General features: G+C 36.0%; 1 protein-coding gene across 7 annotated transcripts in view; it reads right to left on the reverse strand.

Moving 5' to 3' along the window:
• Positions 1 to 24,858, reverse strand: part of ZFAND4 (zinc finger AN1-type containing 4) — an 88,060-nt gene that overhangs the window by 12,299 nt on the left and 50,903 nt on the right. For 6 of the 7 annotated variants that reach the window (XM_060642164.3, XM_060642166.3, XM_060642162.3 and 3 more), the window contains 4 exons: positions 22,723 to 22,798; positions 19,413 to 19,480; positions 15,886 to 16,072; positions 7,134 to 7,281 (listed from right to left, as the gene is read on the reverse strand). In XM_060642164.3, coding sequence (XP_060498147.2) covers positions 7,134 to 7,281; positions 15,886 to 16,072; positions 19,413 to 19,480; positions 22,723 to 22,798 — 479 coding nt within the window. The remainder of the gene's footprint in view (positions 1 to 7,133; positions 7,282 to 15,885; positions 16,073 to 19,412; positions 19,481 to 22,722; positions 22,799 to 24,858) is intronic. The other variant, XM_060642168.3, reaches the window with a different exon arrangement.

Here is a 24,858-nt window from a genome sequence, read left to right on the forward strand (position 1 = left end):
GTATAATTAAAATGTAACCGTGTAGGGGCGCCTGGGTGGCTCAGTCAGTTAAGCGTCCAAATTCTGCTCAGGTCATGATCTCGAGGTCGTTGAGTTCAAGCTCTGCATTGGGCTCTGTGCTGATGGGTTGGAGCCTGGAGCCTGCTTCGATTCTGTCTTTCTGTTTGTCTGTCTGTCTGTCTCTCTCTTGCTCTCTGCCCCTCCCCCACTTGTACTCTGTCTCTTTTTCTCTCTCACTCAAAAATAAACATTAAAAAACCTTTTTTTAATAAATAAAATAAAAGTTTATGAAACAGTAACACAAGTACCTTCTTAAAGCAAAAAACTATGGAAGATGAAAAAGGAAATACACCAACGTCCACCAATAATGGACTTTCAGGTATCATTATTTTTATCAAAGAAACATTAAGCTGACCAAAACAAAGGAAATGGGGAATCCAAACAACTGACCAACAAGGTCAATCTTACAGTTATCTATCAAACTTTTACACTGATGATAGAGAATGAATCATCTTCTGAAGTATACATGGAATATTCATGCAGAGTGATATTAGATCACAAATAATCAGGTTTTATTAAGTAGAAATATAAACAACATTATCTGATTTCCATAAAATCATTGTTTTTAATTTCAATAAAACTAGAAATCAAAAACAATGACAAAGCAAAAAGCTTCTCTCACCAAGAATTTTTCTAAATGCTATTAAACAACTCTTGGATAAAAGGGGAATATCAACTAAAATTGCAAATTTTCTTTAAAAAAAGTAAAATTACTGCAAACTGACATGTGCCTCCTGATGTTTTGCACTGAGAAGAATGCATCATATAAGTAATATTCCTGCCAACCATGTTTAACCTGCATCCAATCATGATGAAACAATCAGACAAATTCAAACTGAGGATATTCCACTGGGACAAAGAGAAATTAGAATATAGATGACAGAATGTGTATCAATGATAAATCATGTGTATGGTAACTGTATTGTGGTTATGTAGGAGAAGACCCTTGTTCTGCAGAGATATATGCAGAATGAAGTATTTAGGGGGAAATGATATCTGCAACTAATTCCCAAATGGAATGGTGAAAAAATAGGGAGAAAGCAAATGTGAAAAAATGTTAATTAATGGGTCAAGCTAAAGTGCCTATGCAGGTCTGCTGTGCTACTCTTACCACATTTCTGAAAGACTGAACATTTTTCAAAACACAAAAGGTAAAATAAGTATTCAGACAAATGCTGAGAGAATCCACTGTTAGAAACCTTTACTAAATGAAAAGAAGTACTAAAAGAAATGATTCAGAAGGAAAATAATCCTTGAAGGAAGCATGTAATCGCAGGAAAGAATAAAGAGCAACTGAAAAGGTAAATATTCAGCAATGTTGCAGGATATAAAATCAACATGCAGAAATCTGTTGCATTTCTATACACCAATAACAAAGAAGCAGAAAAAGAAATCAAGAAATCAATCCCATTTACAACTGTACCAAAACCAAGAAGATACCTAAGAATAAACCTAACTACACATGAAAAGATGCTCAACATCACTCATCATCAGGGAACTACAAATCAAACCACAATGAGATACCACCTCACACCTTTCAGAATGGCTAAAAGTTAACAACTCGGGCAACAGATGTTGGCGAGGATGTGAAGAAAGAGGAACTCTTTTGCACTGCTGATGGGAATGCAAACAGGTGCAGCCACTCTGGAAAATAATATGAAGATTCCTCAAAAAATTAAAAATAGAACTACCCTACAACCTAGCAACTGGACTACTAGGTATTTATCCAAAGGATACAAAAATGCTGATTTGAAGGGGCACATGCACCCCAATGTTTATAGCCACACTACTGACAATAGTCAAAGTATGGAAAGAGCCCAAATGTCCATCAACAGATAAATGGATAAAGAAGATATGGTAGGTATATATATACAACGGAGTATTACTTGGCAATCAAAAGGAATGAAATCTTGACATTTGCAACAAGATGGATGGAACTAGAGGGTATTATCCTAAGCATAAAAAGTCAGAGAAAGACAAATATATGATTTCACTCATTTAAGAGTGAATTTAAGAAACAAAACAGATGAACATAGGGGAAGGGAAGCAAAACTAAGATAAAAATGGAGAGGGAGACAAACCATAAGAGACTCTGTTTAAATACAGAGAACAAACTGAGGGTTGCTGGCAGGGGTGTTGGGTGTGGGGGATGGGCATTACAGAGGGCACTTGTTGGGATGAGCACAGGGTTTTATATGTAAGTGATGAATCACTAAATTCTATTCCTGAAATTATTACTATACTATACATTAACTAACTTGGATTCAAATAAAAATTTAAAAAATAAAGAATAAACCCAACTAAAGAGGTAAAAGATCTGTACTCTGAAAACTATAGAAGACTTACAAAAGAAATTGAAGAGGACACATGGGGCACCTGGGTGGCTCAGTCGGTTAAGCACCCAACTGTTGATTTTCATTCCTGTCATGATCTCATGGTTCATGGGATCAAGTTGGGCTCTGTGCTGACTGCAAAGACCCTGCTGAGGATTCTCTCCCCATCTCTTTGTCCCTCCCACACATGCTTTCTCTCTTAAAATAAATAAACATTAAAAGAAAAAAGAGGACACAAAGAAATGGAAAACCATTCTCTACTCACAGGTTGGAAGAACAAACATCATTAAAATGTCTATACTACCCAAAGCAATCTACACGTTTAATGCAATCATCAAAATACCACCAGAATCTTTTGCAGAGCTAAAACAAACAATCCTAAAATTTGGATGGGACCACAAAAGACCCTGAATAGCCAAAGCAATCCTGAAAAACAAAAAACTGGAGGCGTCACAGTTCTGAACCTCAAGCTATATTACAAAGCTGTAGTAATCAAGACAGCATGGTACTGGCACAAAAACAGGCATACAAATCAATGGAACAGAACAGAAAACCCCAGAAATGGACCCACAACTGCATGGTCAACTAATCTTTGACAAAGTTGGAAAGGATATCTGATGGAAAAAAAAGACAGTCTCTTCAACAAATGGTGTTGGGAAAACTGGATAACAACTTACAGAAGAATAAAACTAGGCCACGTTCTTACACCATATACAAAAATAAATTCAAAATGGATGAAAGACCTAAATGTGTGACAGGAAACCATCAAAATCCTAGAGAAGCAAATGACAAGATTTCATTTACCTCTTTGAACTTGGCTGTAGCAACTTCTTACTGGGCACATCTCCAGAGGCAAGCAAAAACTATTAGGACTTCATCAAGATAAAAAGCTTCTTTACAGGGAAGGAAACAATCAACAAAACAAAAAGGCAACCTACAGAATGGGAGAAGATACTTGCAAATGAGATATCAGATAATGGGGTAGTATCCAAAATCTATAAAGAACTTACCAAACTCAACACTCAAAAAACAAACAACCCAGTTAAGAAATGGGCAGAAGACATGAACAGACATTTCTCCAAAGACATACAAATGGCTAACAGACACATGAAAAGATGCTCAACATCACTCATCATCAGGTTAATACAAATTAAAACCATGATGAGATACCACCATATATCTGTCAGATGGCTAAAATTAACAACACAAGAAACAACAGGTATTGGTGAGGATGCCGAGAAAGAGGAACCCACTTGCATTGTTGGTGGGAATGCAAACTGGTGAGGCCACTCTGGAAAACAGTATGGAGGTTCCTCAGAAAGTTACAGATAGAACTACACTGTGACCCAGCAATTGCACTATTAGGTATTTATCCAAAGGATACAAAAATACTGATTCAAAGGGGCATATGTACCCCCATCTTTATAGCAGCACTATCAACAATAGTCAAAGTATGGAAAGAGACCAAATGTCCATTGACTGATGGATAAAGAAGATGTGATATATGTATACAATGGAATACTACTCAGCCATCAAAAATAATGAAATCCTGCCATTTACAATGATGTGGGATGGAACTAGAGTGTATTATGCTAAATGAAATAAGTCAGGTAGAGAAAGAAAAATACCATATGATTTCATTCATATGTGGAATTTAAGAAAGCAGATGACCATAGGGGAAGGGAAGGAAAATAAAATAAGATAAAAACAGAGATGGAGGTAAACCATAAGAGACCCTTAACTATAGAGAACAAACTGAGAGTTGCTGGAGAGGAGGGGAGTGGGCCACGAGCCTGATGAGTGATGGACATTAAGAAGAGTGCTTGTGATAAGCACTGAGTGTTATATGTGTTATATGTAAGTAGAATCACTAAATTCTACTCCTGAAACCAATCCTACACTGTATGTTAATTAACTTAAATTTAATAAAATCTTAGAAGAAAAATAAAACTTCAAAAAATAAAAAATAAAACTTGGTTGTAAAATAATACAAATATACATAACACTAGTGAACTGTATTAAACTTAAAAATGTACATTTTTACCACAATTAAAAACAATTTAAAAATTTTAATTATAAAATCTATGTGTGGATAAATGGGTGTTCACTGTAAAATTCTTCCAACTTTGCTGCATGTTAGAAAAAAATTACAGACCAATTCCCCGGATAAACAAGACTCCTAAATACAACATTAGCAAATTAAAGATAAAGATATAAAAAAAAAAATTCATCACAACCAAGAGTAGTTCATTCTAAGAATGTAAGAATGATTTCACATTAAAAAAACAAATTCATCATATTATCAGAAGATTTTTATTTAGTGCAAAATGATTTTCAATGTCTCTTTGACTCATCAATTACTTAGAAGTGTGTTATTTCCAAAATATTCGACTTTCCAGATATCTGTTATTGATTCTTTACTTTATTCCATTAGAGTAAGAACTTTTTGTATAATTTGAATATTTTAAAATTCATTGGGACTTGTGTGACAGCACACAATATGGTTCTGAGTGCACTGAACAAGAATGTGTACCCTGCTGTTCTTTGATGCAGCATTCTATAAATGTCAATTGGGGCAGGTAGGCTGATAGTGTTGTTCAAGTCTTACATCCTCTGATTTTTCCATCTTTTCCACCAGTTTTTTGAGAGTGTGTGGAATTCTTCTAAAATAACTATGGATTTGTCTATTTCTCTTTGTAGCTTTTGCTTTATGTATTTGAAGTTCTGTTATTAGGTGCATAAAAATTTAAGATTGTGAGGAAAGATTTTTTTCAATACAGCTAGATCAACTGTTCTCCATCTAGAAAAAATTATCTTTTCCCTACTTCACATTATGTTTTTTATTTTTTTTTAATGTTCATTTATTTTTTGAGAGAGAGAAAGAGTGTGAGCAGGGGAGAGGAAGAGAGACAGGGAGACACAGAATCCAACGTAGGCTCCAGATTCTGAGCTATCAGGACACAGCCTGAAGAGGGGCTCAAACTCATAAACTATGAGATCATGACCTGAGCTGAAGTCGGTCACTTAACTGACTGAGCCACCCAGGTGCCCCCACATTATACTTTTTTTAAAAAGGATGGACCATATACCTAAATGAGAAAGGAACAATTACAGAACTTTTCCAAAACTGTTTGGCATTGTGACTAAAGCTACACAAATACTCTGCAAGTCCATTCCTAGGTTTATAACCCAAATAAAAGAATGCATATGTCCACCAAAAACATGTATAAGAATGTCCACAGCAACTCTACTGTTGAAAGGCAAACACTAGAAAAAACCCAACGTGTCAAAAAGAGGAGAGAAACAAAGTGAAGTAGTCATACAATGGAATAGTACAAAGCAGTAAAAAAGAAAGAATTGATACTCACAACATGGATGAATTGCAAAAGTGTTATGCTGAGCACAAGAAACCAGATAAAAAATAAAAAAGAGGGGCACCTAGGTGGCTTAGTCGGTTAAGCATCCAACTACTGATTTTGGCTCAGGTCATAATCTCACAGGCGTGAGATCAAGCCCCATGTCAGGCTCCAGGCAGAGTGTGGATCCTGCTAAAAATTTTCTCTCTCTTTCTCCCTCTCTCTGCCCCTCCCCCGCTCCTGCTCTCTCCCAAAATAAATAAACATTAAAATATTCTATATGATTTCGTTTATACAAAGTTCAACAACTAGAAAACTAATTTATGGTGACATGTATAAGAATAGTAGTTATTTCTGGAAGTAGGGAAAGGTTATGAGAAAATCTGGAGAGAAAGATAGGTCTTATTTTAATCTAGGTTGTACCTACCTGAGTATATATAAATGTAAAAATTCATCAAGCTATACATTAAAGATTTGTAAACCTTATTATATATATGTATTTCAAAAAAGAAAAAGGGATGGTCTATTAATACAGTGAAAAGCAAAGTAACAGAGTAGTGATACATATATATATATATATATATATATATATATATATATATATATATATATGTGTGTGTGTGTATGCGTGTGTGTGTGTGTGTGTGTGTGTGTATAGCAAAGGACTTATATCTAGAATATATAAAGATCTAAAAAAAATTCAGTAAGTAAAAACATAACACTCAATAGAAAAATACCCAAGAAATCTGAATGGGCATTTTATAAAAAGGGATATCCAAATACCCATAAACATGTGAAAAGTGCTCAACTTCATTAGTCAAAGAAATGTAAATTAAAACCACAATGTGAGGCCACTACACATCAACCAGAATGACAAAAAGAAAAAAAGAAGGATCATGCCAAATGTTGGTAAGAATATGTGCAACTCTCATTCACCACCAGGAAGAATGCTAATTGGTTCAATTACTTTGGAATCACTTTGGAAAACTGACAGTATCCAGTAAAGCTGAACATAGGTATATTCTTTATCAAAACCCAAATAGGAGAGATATCCATAATAAGCAAATATTAACAGAGCATTTCAAAAAGTAACTATGGGAAGATTGAGATTAGGCTATTTTCTATTATCTTTCTTAGCACCAGACCTCTGAAATTTAAAAAAAAACATGAATTAGTTTAAGTGCAGCATATCATAGTAAATGTATTGGTGGCCTAAAAAAACAATTCATTGCTTTTAATATCTCAATAAATAACTGAGGCCAGAAACTTGAAATGAGTAGTATTTTATCAATAATTTGTTTTCACAATTACCCACAGACCTCAACGCTGTGAGCCCCGCAGGGATAAACTAGAGAAAAGCCTGGCCAAATGCCGACAGCTTCACCTTTTTGCTGAGATTCATGTTCTCCATCTTAGCCTTCAGCAGCTTCATCTTATTCATAGTTATTGAATTTTCAATGATCTGTTGCCCAGAAGGAGAAGGCTCAGTTTCTTCATCCTCATCAGTATACAGATTATACACAGAACCACCACTGCAAAGAAAACAATAATTACTATTGAGATGTGTCTGATTCCTGCCCAATGACTAAAAATGCTTTATGTGCAGTAGAAACTACAGATGCTGCTAATGACAGATGAGTAAATCCTGTCAATGTAAATTCAAGGCAAATGTATTTCAAACAATGTACTTCTTCGAAAAAAAATTAAATAGGGTGAAATATCATGATCCAGCATTACTGAAAATCTAGCACAGCTAAGCTTTTCTGAAGTCAGTATACAACAAGTGAAGGTCTTCTGGCACCTGTATCTACTCCCACAAGAGCAAACTCCATTTCCACAAAACTGCACTGATTTCATTTTATCAGCCAAAGCTGATCATCTTGAAACCTAGACCAAAGGATGATCCGAATTCCATTAACCATAATGAAAAACAAATTAATACACCAAAGTCCAGATTTTTAAATTCATCCCGAGAGGATTTTCACTAAAAAAGGAACACACATTGTTGTCTTCAGAAAATATCTGTTTTAAAGAACAATGAAAAAATAAGAGTGACTTAATATTTTTCTCAGTATTTGGAAATATAACCACCTAGAACAGCATATATTTTAAAATGAAAAAAAGAAACTCCGGTCAAGTCATAACACAAGTTATTAAACATGTAAAACATCTGAACTACTGACCAGTCACCATGACATTTATTCATAACGTAATTATTATTTGGAGCCCCATCTCTTTGACTGCATAATATAATGGCACTTGTCACACGATCCTCATATTTATACTTTGTGTCTATCTTTCCCTCTCACTCCCCACTATGTAAGCAAGGTGAAAGCAGATATTAGGCCTTGTTCATCTTCCTAGTCTCAGTGCCTAGCGCAGTGCTTGACACATAGCCAATAAATATTTGTTGAACTGAACACAAACATTAGTGAAATTTCATTCAGCTTTTTCAATAAAGCAAAATTACAATGATAAGGGTTTGGGAAAAACACAAGCTCAGCATATTTATGGAATGACTAAGATTTTAAATAGAGAAGATTAAGAATGTGTATTGGTCAGGGTGCCTGGGTAGCTCAGTCAGTTAAGCGTCCGACTTCGGCTCAGGTCATGATCTGACAGTTTGTGAGTTCGAGCCCCATGTCAGGCTCTGTGCTGACAGCTCAGAGCCTGGAACCTGCTTCGCATTCTGTGTCTCCTTCTCTCTCTGCCCCTCCCCCACTTGTGCTCTGTCTCTCTCTGTCTCTCAAAAATAAATCTTAAAAAATGTAAAAAAAAAAAAAATTAAAAAAAAAAAAGAATGTGTATTGATCACCATGCCTGATTTACCTATAGGAAAACTAAAGTATGTATCTTAGCTAAAAAAGTATGAGGGTTAACAAAATTTCCTGTTCTATACGGTTTTAAGAAATGGAAACAATTTAGGATGGCCTTAAAAATAAGGGCATATTCCCTAACACTTCACAAACACATACTCCACCACATAAAGGCAAAGTCGAGAATGGAAAGCCCCTTTCTTAAAACTTTACATAGTGACAATGACGACATTTTGAAAACATGGATTAATTACATGCACAGCAGGTATGGGTAGCAGAAGGAAGGATGGTGGGAATAGGTCTCCATAAGCAATTTAGTCCCTAGTGTTTGACCTGTGACCATCACTTCTCCCTACTGCAGATGCCACAGTATGAAAACTGCCACAATGGGAACAACACTAAATTAACACTGCTATCATTTACTGAACGCTACTCCGCCAGACTCTTTCTACATGTCATTTCTAATCCTCACAAAACTATATATGGTGACATCATATCTCATTTTATAAATGAAGAAGCTGCAGTTCAGAGAGGTTTTACTAAATGGTAGACTTAACATTCAAATCCCCTGGTTCCAAAACCTATTCTTTATACTATTTCCTGTTGCTTCTTCAGGCACCAAACAACAGACCTTACTGCATCATGCTGTGAACCCCCAAAAGTGAACAGAACTTACAACATGTGAGGGCTCTTGTCTCGAAGTTAACTATACCTGAAAAGGCGGAAGGAGTGAAGATTTTTGCCAGTGCACCCTTGGAGATGGAAGAAATGACTCAAGTATATTCTATCCTTGGTCATCTTGCAGTATTTTAAGTGCTCTGTCATACATTCTATGGTTATTTTAACTTTAAGTACCCATACTGAATACTGAAAGAGGTTTCTGACTCAACTTTCCTGTCATAAAAAATTGGTCCTTTACTGTTTTCCACAGAGAACACTGTGTCTGTGTTTGCCTGCACACTGTGTACATATATGTATTCTAAAAAGTAGAGTCATGATAACTATTTCATTGGATCCATTTTCAAGTAAAAATACACTTTTAAATTCACCTAATTTTTTTCAAAGAACCACATTACTGTGTTTTCTCTCACAAAGCATAGACTCAGGAGAGCAATGAAAAGCCAATCACAATTTCTTTCAAAATAGAAAAAGGTTACTAGACTAGGATAACAGTCATTTATAAATTCAATCTACAAATATCTTTCTTTGTACTTAAAAACTGTAAGTATTTTCTTAAATTTCTAGATATTTTCTTGAATGCTATATTTAAATTTTTCTAAACATTTTAATCTAATATTGTGATTAAAGAATAAAATATTGGGGGCGCCTGGGTGGCGCAGTCGGTTAAGCGTCCGACTTCAGCCAGGTCACGATCTCACGGTCCGTGAGTTCGAGCCCCGCGTCAGGCTCTGGGCTGATGGCTCAGAGCCTGGAGCCTGTTTCCGATTCTGTGTCTCCCTCTCTCTCTGTCCCTCCCCCGTTCATGCTCTGTCTCTCTCTGTCCCACAAATAAATAAAAAAACGTTGAAAAAAAAAAAATTAAAAAAAAAAAAGAATAAAATATTGAACAAATGAATATCTTTCCCAACATGAATATTGTTCACCCCAAAGCCAAGTCCTCACATGACTTTCACAGACAAGTTACCATTTAATTAAGTCTCGCCTTGCCTCCTTTGATTTCTTCCCACTTAAATAAGAAGTAAGGTGGCATGATTAACTATAAAGATTTAAGACTCAACACGATTGATACTAGATTTTCTATCAAATGAATTAAATTAGCACGCAATTCTCATTGTTTCTTCTTAGAGTAAAAGTTGGCAAACCATGGGCACAGGCCAAATTCAGTCTACCACTTATTCTTGTGCAGTCCACAGAATGGTTTTGACACTTTTAAATAGTTGAAAAAAATCAAAATAACATTTCATAATGTTAAATTATATGAAATTAACATTTGTGTCCACAAATAAAGTTTTACTGGAACACTGCCACACCACTGATCACATATTACAGAAGGCTGCTTTTGTACTACAATGGTAGAGTTGAGTAGCCACAACAGAATTGTATGTGGCTCTCTCACAGCTTGGCACTGTGGTTTGGCACACTACAAATCACAGTGGCACAGTCATAATTCAACAGCATTTTGAGTGCCATGTGTATCACTGTACCATGACATTTATACACACACACACACACACACAGGCACAGGCACAGGCACAGGCACATACACATACCTAACTTGTCAAAACAAGAGTGGACTTTGAATGCTACAGTTTTTAGGCACAGTAGAGAATGGATTATTTCACTCAATTAAATGGCAAAGCCCCATGTGTATTATGCAGTGACATTTGGCCATGTTAAAGAAAAACAACTTATTTGGGCATTACCACACTAAGGACTCATCACACTATTCCCAACTTGCTGGAAAAGAGTCAGAAAAATCAGAAAATTAAAAATGAAATATTTCATCAAAGTAGAATTTCTTCACAAAAATAAAAAATGAAAATGAGACTGCACCCAAAGTAAGTTTCTGAGTGGCTTATTTATGAACTAAGCAAGAAAATCTGTTTGCCAAAAGTGAATTAATTAAATTGGGTTTGATCACAGCAATTGAAGGAATGTGTCCAGAAAAAATAAACTTGTTTAAACATTACTGCTTTGGCAAGAACAATTTCTTGAAGAACTGACAACAGTCAACTAAAAAATAAAGCAAATGATTTAGATTTCTTTCCCTTGGCTTTTGATGAGTTGACATAAGTTATGAGTACCGTTCAGTTGTTTTTGCTTATCAGGGCATCAATACCAACTTTGAAGTTAGTGAAGAACCAGCCTCTATGAATAGTCTGCATGCAACAACTACAGGTAAAAAGAGGTTCAAACAAATGGCTAAAACAACTTGAAGTGAAGTCTCCTACAATTAATGAAGTAAAAATATGTGTGGAACAGGGAAAAAAAATTTACAAAGTTAATGAAAATGTAAGGTGTTTAGAGACGATGGTTACTCTATTCTTCACCAGCAGGTATTCAGGAGTAAATATTTGAATCTATCATGTGTTACTGAACCAGTAGGGTCCACGGTAGTAACCATTTCTGGCTCATGGACTTAACCATAAGTTCAATGTCTTGACAGTAGTTTTACTATGATTCTATTAGCTCAGGACTAACACTGAATTCTTCTGAAGAAGAACCGCCTTTAACTGCTAACATAAAACAAGGAATGCCTTTGAAAATGAGTTTTTGCTGTGGACTTGATAATGTTTCTTACTGAATTCTACCTAAAATCACAAGGTAAAACGTGTTCCTATAAGAAACTCATGCTGCAGTACTGTCATTCTGACAACATCAACATTACTTTGAACCACACGTAATGGCAAGCTTTCAAAAGTTAAAACAAAGCAAGAACATTCCCACACGAATTTATAGTGGGCATACTTTCTAAATTCCCAGCAGTGCTTTCGTATCTCATTGCAAGTTAAAGGAAATTTCCCTATTTCAAAATCTATTTAAATGAGCGATTGAGGAGCTCCACATATCTTGAAGTGATTAATATGCAATATACTGCCATGCTAAAGGCAAACAGCCAGTGAGCACTGTAATAGAATTCTACAAATGCCTTCCAAACAATGAAACATGCTCAATTAAAATCATACATGATATCACTAGTTGGCGATGCCTATCTGTATGAAAAAATTTTTCAAAGATAAAATACATAAAATCTCATTACAGATCCATATTAACAGATGAACTTTTGCAACTAATTTTGCAAATTTGATAGATAACACTAGCTTGCAACCTCAAGTAAGATATTACTCCCACAAAAAAACCATTCAATTCTCTTTAGTGGACCCGAATTACACACACACACACACACACACACACACACACACACACACGTACTCAATTATTCTTATATTTTGAATTTTGTCAGTAAGAATTTTGTGGAAATTTGTTTTCTCTCTTGTTATGTGTCTACATAGTATCCTTGATTTTATCTCTTGACCTTAAAATCCTAAAACAGTTACTATTTGGTCCTTTACAAACAATTTTTGCTGCCCCCTATTGTAGAGTAAGAAAGGCTCCCCTACAATAGTCAAGATAAATGCCATTCAAGGTATAACCAGAAAAAGATTTCTACTCCTCTTTCTCTGTACCCTATTCCTTGTCCAGTTCTGGTAGGTGAGTAGAAAGGAAGAGAAAAATTAAAAAATATCTTGAGAGGAACAATAATACAATTTTAATCAAAATCCTCAGCAACATTTGGGCTATGTCCTTTATAAATAGAAGCTGACTGAGGAGAAATTGGGATAAAGGAGAAAATGACATTTCTAGCAAATGGTAAAAGATGTACAAAAACATGGCACAAAGGAGACCTGAGAAACTGATGATGACCGGTTGTAAAGGGCCTTACATACTAAGTTAAGGGGCTTAGATTTTCTCCTTTAGGGAAGAGTCAAAAGAGGATGTTCTAAGGAAGGAAACCAAAATAACAGTACGCTAGCACACGGAGAGACTGGTATGAAAAAATTCTATTCAGGAGCGCCTGGGTGGCTCAGTCGGTTAAGCATCTGACTTCAGCTCAGGTCATGATCTTGCGGTTTGTGAGGTTGAGCCCCACGTCGGGCTCTGTGTTGACAGCTCAGAACCTGGAGCCTACTTTGGATTCTGTGTCTCCCTGTCTCTCTGCCCCTCCCCTGCTTGCGCTCTCTCTCAAAAATAAATAAACGTTTTGAAAAAAATTCTATTCATGGTCCAAGTAAGAGATACTGGATTAAGGCTGTAGGCTTCATCTCTCCCACTTCTATACTTCTGGCCTATATGGTTCTGGTTACTACATGGTTACTACTGTGCTTTGTAATGCTAACCAGATCCTAACAAATTAGAGTCAACAGTCAATACCCATTTGTCACAGTCCGCTTTCAAATAAATGATAAGTCTAATCCCTCTTCCACATAACTTGTGGTGGGCAGAATCTAAAGAAATTGCCATGATTCCCAATCCCTGGTGCTCATACCTAGGATACTCCCCTACGCTTGAGGGTGAACATGACCTAGGACTTGCTTCTAGTCAATAGAATATGTGGCAAAAGGGATTTTTCAGAAGTAATTTAGGCCCCAAATCAGTTGATTCTGAGTTAATCAGAAGGGAGCTGAGGGCAACCTCTAACCAAAAGCCAGGGGGAAAAAAGCAAAAAAAAACACACAAAAAAACCAAAAAACCCAACACAACGACAACAGGGCCTTCAGTCATACAACTGCCAGGAAATGAATTACGCCAACAACATGAATAAATTGAAAGCAGATTTGCTTCCCTCAATCAAGCCTCTGGATAAAAGCCCATCTTTGCCAACACCTTGATTGCAGCTTTGGGAGACCCAAAGCAGAGCAACCAGCTAAACTGTGCCTGGACTCCTGAGCCACAAAAACTGTACTCCAGATCCAGACTACCAGTTATTTTTTCTATGCATGGTTTTGTCACTAGCTTTTTATACTATGGGATTAAATTTAGGTACTTGTGCCACAAAAGACCTTCCAAAAGCCAAAGCAATCTTAAGAAAGAAGAACAAAGCTGGAAGTATCACAATGTCAGAATTCAAGATATACTACAAAGCTATAATAATCAAAACATTATGGTGCTCACAAAAATAGACACATAGATCAATGGAACAGAATACAGAGCCCAGAAATAAACTCATGCTTAAACGGTCAATTAATCTACAACAAAGGAGGCAAATATATACAATGGGAAAAAAGCAGTCTCTTCAATAAATGGTGCTGGAAAAACTGGATAGCTACATGCAAAAGAATGAAACTAGACCACTTTCTTATACCATTTCTCAAAATGGGTTAAAGACCTAAATGTGAGACCTGAAACCATAAAACTTCTAGAAGAAAACATCGGCAGTAATTTCTCTGACATCAGCCTTAGCAAAATTTTTCTAGATATGTCTCCTCTGGCAAGGAAACAAAGCAAAAATAAACTATTGGGATTACACTAAAATAGAAAACTTTTGAATAGCAAAAGAAACCTTCTACAAAATGAAAAGGCAACCTACTGAATGGGGGAAGACATTTGCAAATGACATATCCGATAAGGGGTGAGTATCCAAAATATATTAAAGAAGTTATATAATTCAACACCCAAAAAACACAACTAATGTAATTAAATTTAATGACCTGTAATACTTTTCCTTCCTTTGTCTGGTTAGTAAACTCCTACTCCTCTTTTAAGGTGCTTCTTCTCAGAGATTGTCCCTAATTCCCTACCTTTCAGGCAAAATGAAGGTCCTCTCATCTGGCTTTCCAAAGATGTTGATATCTTTTGATAACAACTGGAAAGATTATATTATTGACACTAGTTATAGCAGACTGCATGCTCTATGAAGGGAGGGACAATTATCTCTGTAAGCCAGGGCTAGTCTACAGACTGGCTATAAAAGTTCATTAAATGTTTAGTGACTTAAAGTGAGAGGCAATAAAGAATGCAAAGTAAGACAGAATACACAGAAACTCACAGGTTACCTTGTAAGATTTCCTAACTGTTCTATTGCCTAGCTAAGTACCTTTAAGTTGTTTCCTTCTGAGTTTAGAATGTAACAACTCCTGGGGCACCTGGGTGGCTCAGTCAGTTGAGGTCCGACTTCAGCTCAGGTCATGATCTCACGGTTTGTGAGTTTGAGCCCCGCGTCGGACTCTGTGCTGACAGCTCGGACCCTGGAGCCTGCTTCGGATTCTGTGTCTCCCTCTCTCTCTGCCCCTCCCCCACTCACACTCTGTCTCTCTCTCCTTCAAAAATAAATAAACATTTTAAAAAATTAAAAAAAAAAAAAAAAAAGAATGTAACAACTCCTTCTTTTACAGAATAGGAAAATAAGACCAGAGAAGTAAAGACATTTAACTACCTTTAAGCAGTAGAGTTAAATTTTGAAAAAACAAAACAAAACAAAACCAGCAACTCTAGGTCAACCCTTTCTGTTATGCCAAGGTTGTACAATAACACACAATTATAACAAAACTCTGTCATCTAGGTAGGTAGGCATCTTACAGTTTCATAAAGTGACAGAAATCAATTTTTATATGAAAAAATCCTACTCCGTAAACAAATTTCAGTTTTATAAGTGACTCTCTAAATATCAATCATAATGAAGAACAATTTCGGAATTACATACCTGGGGCGGGGGGGGGGGGGGGGGTGGCAAGAACGCATGAAATTTAGTCAATCTTGTGGATGTAAGACTATTTTGACAACACAAATACTGAGGTTTATGAGCATATCATACAATGTTTTCCTTTTCTAAGTGAGACAAGCAAATGAAAACCTATTTACCTTAAAGATTCAGATAATGGTGTTAAAGTGCCATCTCCCCTATCTACTACACGAAAGAAATTCAACTGATCTCCTTCTCGGTATACCAAAAATGTAACTTGTTTGTTGCAGGAGGTCTTCTCCCAGACCTCATCTCGACTGGAATCCATGTACTCAGCCATCTCCCTAAGTGGATCTTCCATAGGAACTACAAATGGAAAAATCGATAAACAAGCTTTCAATTTATATCAAGTTTAATGCATGTTAGTACAGTGACAGGATATAATGTGCTGAATTGGAACAATCGTGTGCATATAACATAGAGTACGTGATATTCTTTAAGTAAGTTTCTGGTCTTTTTGTAGTTAATACAACATTCCCTATGTTGAACTAATATGAAATAAATAAAATGCATTATTAGGATGTTACATACAGGGCTTAACCAAATACATCAGTACTTTCCAGTACCACGAGAGTCTGTATATTTGCTGATTCTAGGACATAATTACTTATGACTATTTTCATTTCACACGTCTGCTTCCCATATTTTCCAATATTGGTTATATCAGTAATTTAAAAGCAATATAAATTCCATTTACTTTACATTAAAAAATAAACACATACACATAACTGGGAGACATATGTTAGAAATCAGAAGCAAATAAATCCTTTTTCTTTCTGGTTTTAGATTCTTCTTTGATTCTGGTTTTAGATTCTTCTTAGAGCTGTTTCTTGACATGAAGTTAGCTAAATGCAACAACAATTTAGAACACAAGGGGGCCACTGAGTATACTAAAAGTGCAGTGTGTGTTATGGTCAGTATGTTGCTTCTTGAAAGCATCCTCCCAGGACCCCACTGTCTTGGTAGGTATCCATGTGTCCAGAGCATAAGGATTACAGGGGAGCCCCACTACTATAGGCTCTCGTGGCCTGTAATGGTCCTCAGGTTTGATACTGCAGCCATCATTACAACTTGCTCTTGTCCACAGCAGCCACAGATGCTGCTCCTGTGGTGGGAAGGGCCTCAAGAGATTTCTAGTTCATGGAGTAAATGTTCTAAAAGATTCTGACTTAAGTAATGATTACAGGGAAAAAAATTTGCTCCCAAAAACTCTCATTTCAAGCTGCAGAAACATTTTCTCTTTCCTAAAAGGGCAACAATTTCTTAAATTCCCTGACTTTAATAAAAACAGCTTATTTATTAACAGAATCACAGTGTTGTGCTACCCTCTACAAAAGTTACAGCAATGAGTTATAGCAATAAGAAACTTTAAGTTGTGAAAGTAAGGTAAAAATATTAAAGACATTCTCATACCCTAAATCCAAAAATGACCACTGCTTAAACACAAAAACCAGAAATAATAAAGTTTAGTTTATTTCATAAAAACATTTGGATGTTTTGATCAACTCTTGCATAGGCACAAAATGTGCAATATTAAAAGACATGTTTATAACAAGTTCTTGCCATTTTTAAGTTAATGCTACACTTTCCACATTACATGAATAAGAAATAAAAACAATGCTACTGCCATTACTAAAGCCATGAGAAAGCCTTACTTAAATCAATATAGTGTGCCTTATTTAAGGAGCCACTGAGATTGAATATGTGTGTGCATCTATGTGTGTGTATGCATACACCTTTCATAACAGGAAAACCACTTTGATTTCACCAGGTATAAGACATTGTTATATATAGGATACAATTTAGTTTTAGAAAGGATTTTCTATGTTGTTTTGAAAATGATTAATTCAAACATAATTTTAAAAGCTAACCATTACTGAAACTCACACAATAAAGCTATTTTCTAAACCATAATTTTTAAGTAAGACTAAATAACTATAAATATGGTTTCTCAAATACAATATGGAAAAATTCTAGACCTGGGTATATAGTTTTTCTTCTTAACAAAGTTCTCAAGGATGTAGGGAGACAACAGCAAGCTTTTAATTTTAAAGAAGTCGATTCAACAAAGGCAAAATTATTAAACATATAATTTAAAATATGAAAAAAAGACAAGTTCTAGGTGCTGATTTTTCAGATTTATAAAGAAGGCAAAGAAAGTTGTGGGGAAAAAAGTATTACACAGCTTCCACTACCTAAGGGTAGTGATGCTTTTTATTTACATTTTCTCAAAAGGTAAATAAAACAAAATAAAACCCACATACATATATTCTTAACTCAAAATCTATAGCACCTACACTTCTCATAAACATAAACTAATTCAGGTCCTAATAAAAGTAGATGTTCTGATAAAATACCCTGGTTTGAAGACAATGCTATACAAAATAACCAACTTTCCAAATTTTAATACAGTGGAATTCACATGGCACTAAACACTGCATAATTCTATCTTACCATAATGGCTCCATAAACACTTTAGGGTTCTTACACTACCATCAGAGTTGGTACTGTAAACAGTGCCTTTTGTCACACAGGATAATTTTACAAGCCCAATTTATAGAAAGTCCCTGATATTAGGAGTGCTAGTTAACCAACTCTAACATTGCTACCTTTGCTTTTTTTCTAACATATCCAAAATAGTTGAAAAACTAAAGTAACATATCTCAGAAAGTCCTCCTGAAGCAGCTAGGAAGAAGATGATAATATCCCTAATCTAACCCAAATTATGATACACAGAGATAAAATCCGACTCATGGAAAATGTAAACCAGCAGTGGAATCAATACTTAACCTCGGTCTTCAGGATTAGTAAAGGATCAAACAAATATGAAGGCCTTCCCCAAATGAGGTCCACAGAGCAGGAGTACTCTGAGCAGTCTAAGGATCCCGCTTCTTCGTGGGAATTCATGTGACAAACCTGAATCAGAAGCCAATGTGAATACTCCCAGTTCTTCCCATGCTTAGAACTCTCTTGTTAATCACATATCTGCTCATGTCATCTTTTCCACAATCATCCTCCTACTAACCTATTTCCACAGACACTGTCACACTTCCCTATTTCCTCCACAGCACTTGTAACTGCCTGGAATGACATCAAGTCTTTACATCTTTATTGTGAGCACTGTCAGAAAGCAGAAACTTTTTCTTCCATGGAACACTGTACTGAACACCTAGTAGATGCATAAAATATACTTGTTAAATGAATGAATGACTTCCAGAGACCGCCCACATTCTGAAAAAGGATTCAATAGGGCCACAATAATATCCATGAAACCCAAGCGCAGCACAAACCAGGCTAACAGGCAACTTTAGAATTTTCTATAACAACCATTACATCCAGAGCTGAAGACTCAGTGGGTAAAAAAGCACAAACTGGTATCCACCTAAACACAATGATAACAACATATTTACACTATGCTATTCCATTTCCTTTCCCTATACTGGTGAGATTTTTTTTTTAATATCCCTGGTTCCTGCGTCTGGGCATTTAGGCTTTAAAGAACAATAGTTAGAAAAACAAATGTCATTCTTCTAAGACCTGATAGCAGAAAGAGAACCTGATAAAACTTGGGACTACAAAAATACCAACTGGCTTAAAAATTATTATTGTCAACTTGCTTTAATATACATAATTAACAAATGCCTACCTCTTCTAGTATTTATAGGTCCACCACGCATAGCCAATACCAGCTTCAAGGTACAACCTTCTGAAATGCTGTGGATAGTTAACACAAAAACAAACCATAATCATCGAAGTGTATTCGGTGTTACATATACACATAATTATGTGCTAGGTTATCAGGCATAGTACTTACCCTCTGTAATAAAAAATATATATATAGCAATATGCATAAATGCAAAATGTTAATTACTTGCATAAATAATGAAAAAGTGAAGAAGTTCTCATAATCTTTAAATATGACACGACAACTCAGAATAAAAATACTGTAAAGGACCTCTGTGATCATGTAGTTTAATCCCTTCGTTTCACATGTAAAGAAATCAAGGTCCTAAGTAAAAAAGAAGTTTGTCCAAGACCCAAAGTGTTAGAAAACAGATCTATTCAATAAGATAGAAAATTGAAAAATAGCAAATCTACAAGAGCTCCAGAATCCCAGTGTTATTCTAGATATTCTACATGGCCTCTGACCCTTTTGTTCTTAAGAATGAAGAATTATGTAAGAGAAGAGAGCAAGAGAGACCAAAGCGAATGGTGTATCTGTAATCACTGGTGCACACAGTGTCACTTAGCAGCAGAAGGAGGGCTTAATGAAAAATTAAAGATTTGGTGAAGAACAAAACTCTCTTCCCCAATACTCTTTATCTTTATCAAGTGTTTTTCTCTTGAATTTCTCATTATTTTTTAATTAAATAAAAAAATTAAAAAAAAAATTTAATGTTTTCTTATTTATTTTTGAAGGGGAGAGAGAGAGACAGAGCATGAGCAGAGGAGGAGCAGACAGAGAGGGAGACACAGAATCCCAAGCAGGCTCCAGGCTCTGTGCTGACAGCACAGGCTTGAACCCATGAAATGTGAGGTCATGACCTGAGCCAAAGTCAGACACCCAACCGACTGAGCCACCCAGGTGCCCCTTAATTAAATTTTTTAATTCCAGTACAATATATAGTATTATATTCGTTTCAGGTGTCCAATATAGTGAATTCACCAATTCTATATATTACTTGGCGCTCATTATGATAAGTATACTCTTAATTCCCCTCACCATTTCACCCATTCCCCTACCCACCTCCCCTCTGGTAACCATCAATTTGTTCTCTATAGTTAAGAACCTATTTATTTTGTCTCTTTTTTCTTTTGCTCACTTGTTCTGTTCTTAAATTCCACATATGAGTGAGATCATATGGTATTTGTCGTTCTCTTATGTCACTTACCATTATACTCTCTAGCTCCATCTATGTTGTTGCAAATGGCAAGATTTTGTTCTTTTAATGGCTGAATACTATTCGTGTGTGTGTGTATGTGTGTGTGTGTGTGTGTGTATCCATTCATCTACTGATGGACACTTAGGCTGCTTCCATAATTTGGCTATTGTAAATAATACTGCTATAAACACAGGGGTGCACATATTCCTTTGAATATGTGTTTTTTTTTTTATTCCTTGACCAAATTCCCAGTAATGTAATTACTGGATTATAGGGTAGTTCTATTTTTAATTTTTTGAGGAATCTCCATACTGTCTTCCACAGTGGCTGCACCAGTTCGCATTCCCACCAACAGTGTAAGAGGGTTCCTTTCTCTCCACATCCTCACCAACACCTATTATTTCTTGTGCCAATTTTAGCCATTCTAACAAGTGTGAGGTGATATTTCACTGTAGTTTTGATTTGTATTTCCCTGATGATGAGGGATGTTGATCATCTTTTCATGTATCTCTTGGCCATCTGGATGTCTTCTTTGGAGAAATGCCTGTTCATATCTTCTGCTGATTTTTTAATTGGATCATTTGGTTTTGGGGTGTTGAGTTGTGTAAGTATTTTTAAATTTTTTTTTAATGTTTATTTATTTTTGAGAGAGACAGAGAGAGGCGGAGTGTGAGCAGGGACAGGCAGAAAGAGAGGGAGACACAGAATCTGAAGTGGGCTCCAGGCTGTCAGCACAGAGCCCAATGTGGGGCTCAGGCCCATGAACCACGAAATCTCGAGAAGTCGGAGCTTAACTGACTGAGCCATCCAGACACCCCTGTTTTTTTAAAAATTCATTTATTCATTTATTCTGAGAGAGACAGAGAGAGAGCAGGGGAAGGGCAGACAAAAAGGAGAGAGAGAGAGTCAAACAGGCTCTGCTCTATCAGCATGGAGCCCAAAGCAGGGCTCGAACTCACAAACCATGATCATGACCTGAACCGAAACCAAGAGTTGGATGCTTAACCAACTGAGCCACCCAGGTGCCCCTATCAGTTTTTATGTTTTGGATATATATACATCCTTTATTGGATATTATTGCAAACATCTTCTCCCATTCAGTAGGTTCCCTTTTAGTTTTGTTGACTGTTTTCTTCTCTGTACAGAAGCTTTTTATTTTGGGGCATTTGGGTGGCTTAGTCTGTTGAGCATCAACTTCAGCTCAGGTCAGGATCTCATAGTTCGTGAGTTTGAGCCCCACATTGGGCTCACTGCTGTCGGCGCAGAGCCTGCTTCAGATCTTCTCTCCCCCTCTTTCTCCACCACTCGCACTCTCTCTCTCTCAAAAATAAATAAACATTTTTTTAAAAAGCTTTTTATTTTGATGTAGTCCCAAAAGTTTATTTTTGATTTTATTCCGCTTGCCTCAGGAGACATACCTAGAAATGTTGCTACAGCCAATGTCAGAGAAATTACTGCTTGTGCTATCTTCTAGGATTTTTATTCTCACCCAATACTCTTGTAAAAATGGGGAAAAAAGAAAGTAGTTAGGTGGGAATGGGCCAATATTAAAAGAAAGGAGAACAGAAGACAAGATCAAAAGAGAGAGATCTAAAAAGACAGAGGATATGGAACTTGGTGTAAATAATGAAAAAGTAAAACAGAATCAAAGGATAAAGATCAGGCAGTATGCAGTAATGAGCTAACACATCTTAAGGTTCAGGATTTACACTTAAATCTAGAGGTCAGGGGGTGCCTGGGTGGTTCAGTTGGTTGGGCGTCTGACTTCGGCTCAGGTCATGATCTCATGGTTTGTGAGTTTGAGCCCCAACATCAGGCTCTTGCTGACAGCTTGAAGCCTGGAGCCAGCTTCACAGCCTGTGTCTCCCTCTCTCTCTCTGCCCCTCCCCCACTTGTGCTTTGTCTCTCTCTTCCTCTCAAAAATTAACAAACATTAAAAAAAATTTTTTTTTTAAATCTAGGGGTCAGAACTATTCAGAAGAGACAGGATCCAAGGATTCAGAAGGAAAACACTAATATACGGAGTTGTAATACTGAGCATCTATAAAACAGCTAATATGTAATTACACTCACTTGTAATCACTCAAGCAATAATCATCTTCAAGTTCCATGTTATTCCAAATTAAGTGCTGCTGACAGATGAGTATACCTTAGGGGAAGGTTATAAAAATACAGTTAAAAATTCAATAGAATCTTCAAAAAAGTATGATTCAAATCTATTTTATTAAAGAACTACTACTAATAATAAATCAAACACACTTCTAGATTGAATGCTAGGTGCTTAGCTAAAATCAAGAGAATGACTGAAAGTAGATGGAGTCCACCCCACTCACTTTAGAATGGTATGTTTTAATAACTGTCTACCCTGAGCTAAAGTATAACATTAGGGAGCCCACTAAAAAACAAATATCACAAAATCAGCCCTGAAGAGTTTAACATTTAAGGCCTAAGGGCTCCTGGCTGGCTCAGTCGGTTCAGCACCCAACCCTTGATTTCGGCCCAGGTCATGATATCATGGTCGTGAGACTGAGCCCTGCATCGGGCTCCACATTGGGTGTGGAGTCTGCTTAAGATTCTCTTCCTCCCTCTCCTTCTGCCCTTTCCCTGCTCACATTCTCTCTCTCTCAAAAAAAAAAAAAAAAAAATTGAAGACAGTTGTTAATGCTGCAAAGTACAGTCTTCATTCATTTATGTGCAGTTTGTTCAAAGTATATTATGGGGGCATGAAAGGGGTGAAAGGGGTTAAAATGTACAAACTCTCATCTATAAAATGATTAGGTCATAAAATATATAAAATAATGTATAACATGCAGACTATAATTAATAATATTGTATTGTATTGTATTGTATACCTGAAAGTTGCTAAGAGAGTAGACCTTAAAGTTTTCATCACAAGAAAAAACTTTTGTAACTAGGTATGGTGATGGATGTTAACAAGACTCATTACAGTGATCACTTTGCAATAAATACAAACATTGAATCACTATGTTGTATACCTGAAACTAGTACGTCAATTTTATCTAAGTTTAAAAGTATAGAACATTTAATTTAGCTTACGAAATTAAACTAATTTAGTTTATGTTTGTTAATGCTGTGAAGTACAATCTTCATTTAGTTATGGGGGAAGGTGGGTCATATCCCTGAAATGTGTTCCCAGAGTAATATTATTTAGTGACTAACATGGCGTCTTTCATATGTCTCCTAAGTGGAAAAGTCAATAATATTAAAAAAAGGACAGAAAATATAATTTCCAATAAACCTTAATGTATTAGAAAATTCCTTCTACCTCGGTGTTTATATGTGATTGCATATTAACATGTTCTTTTGTAGAGCCTGAACACTAATTACAGAATAACTCAACATTGAAAAAAAAAAAAGTATGCTGTAGACCATTTTCAATGCTAAAAATTATAGTCTACAAGAGAGTTTATTTGCATTTCTGTGATGTTAAAGATATATTAATAAGGAATATTATACTTTTGCAAAGTATAAATTTAAACACCCAAAGAATATCTGTACCATTCTAGCCAGAGTATTATCTATTCAATAGGACATTTTTTTTTTTTTTTTAATTTTTTTTTTTAACGTTTATTTATTTTTGAGACAGAGAGAGACACAGCATGAACAGGGGAGGGGCAGAGAGAGAGGGAGATACAGAATCAGAAGCAAGCTCCAGGCTCTGAGCCATCAGCCCAGAGCCCGACGTGGGGCTCGAACTCGTGGACCGTGAGATCGTGACCTGAGCTGAAGTCGGACGCTCAACCGACTGAGCCACCCAGGCGCCCCTATTCAATAGGACATTTAATGGACACTGATGTTGATGAAAAACTTTCTTCAATACCTCCTACACGGTCTTCTCAAATTACTTTTTCTTATGATACTAAAACTTGACTAGAATAATAACAGTGGTATGTATACTAGCATTTATTATAAGCTAAACATTGTTAAAAGTGCTTGACCTGTATTATCATAAATTAACTGCAACCACAATTATCATAATTTAACTGCGACCACAATCTTGTGAAGTAGGCATCAATATTATGTTCATTTCACAGGCTATAAAACTGAAGTATTGAGAGATTGACACAGAGTAGATAGATTAGAGATGTGAAGCCCCCCGAAGGCCAACTCCAGAAACTGCATGCTTAACCTTTATGCTAATCAGTCTCTACAAAATCAGTTTTCATAAAGCAAAAGTCGCTGTCTGGT

The sequence above is a fragment of the Panthera onca genome, chromosome D2 (assembly GCF_046562875.1).
Source record: "Panthera onca isolate mPanOnc1 chromosome D2, mPanOnc1 haplotype 2, whole genome shotgun sequence".
Lineage (NCBI taxonomy): Eukaryota > Metazoa > Chordata > Mammalia > Carnivora > Felidae > Panthera > Panthera onca.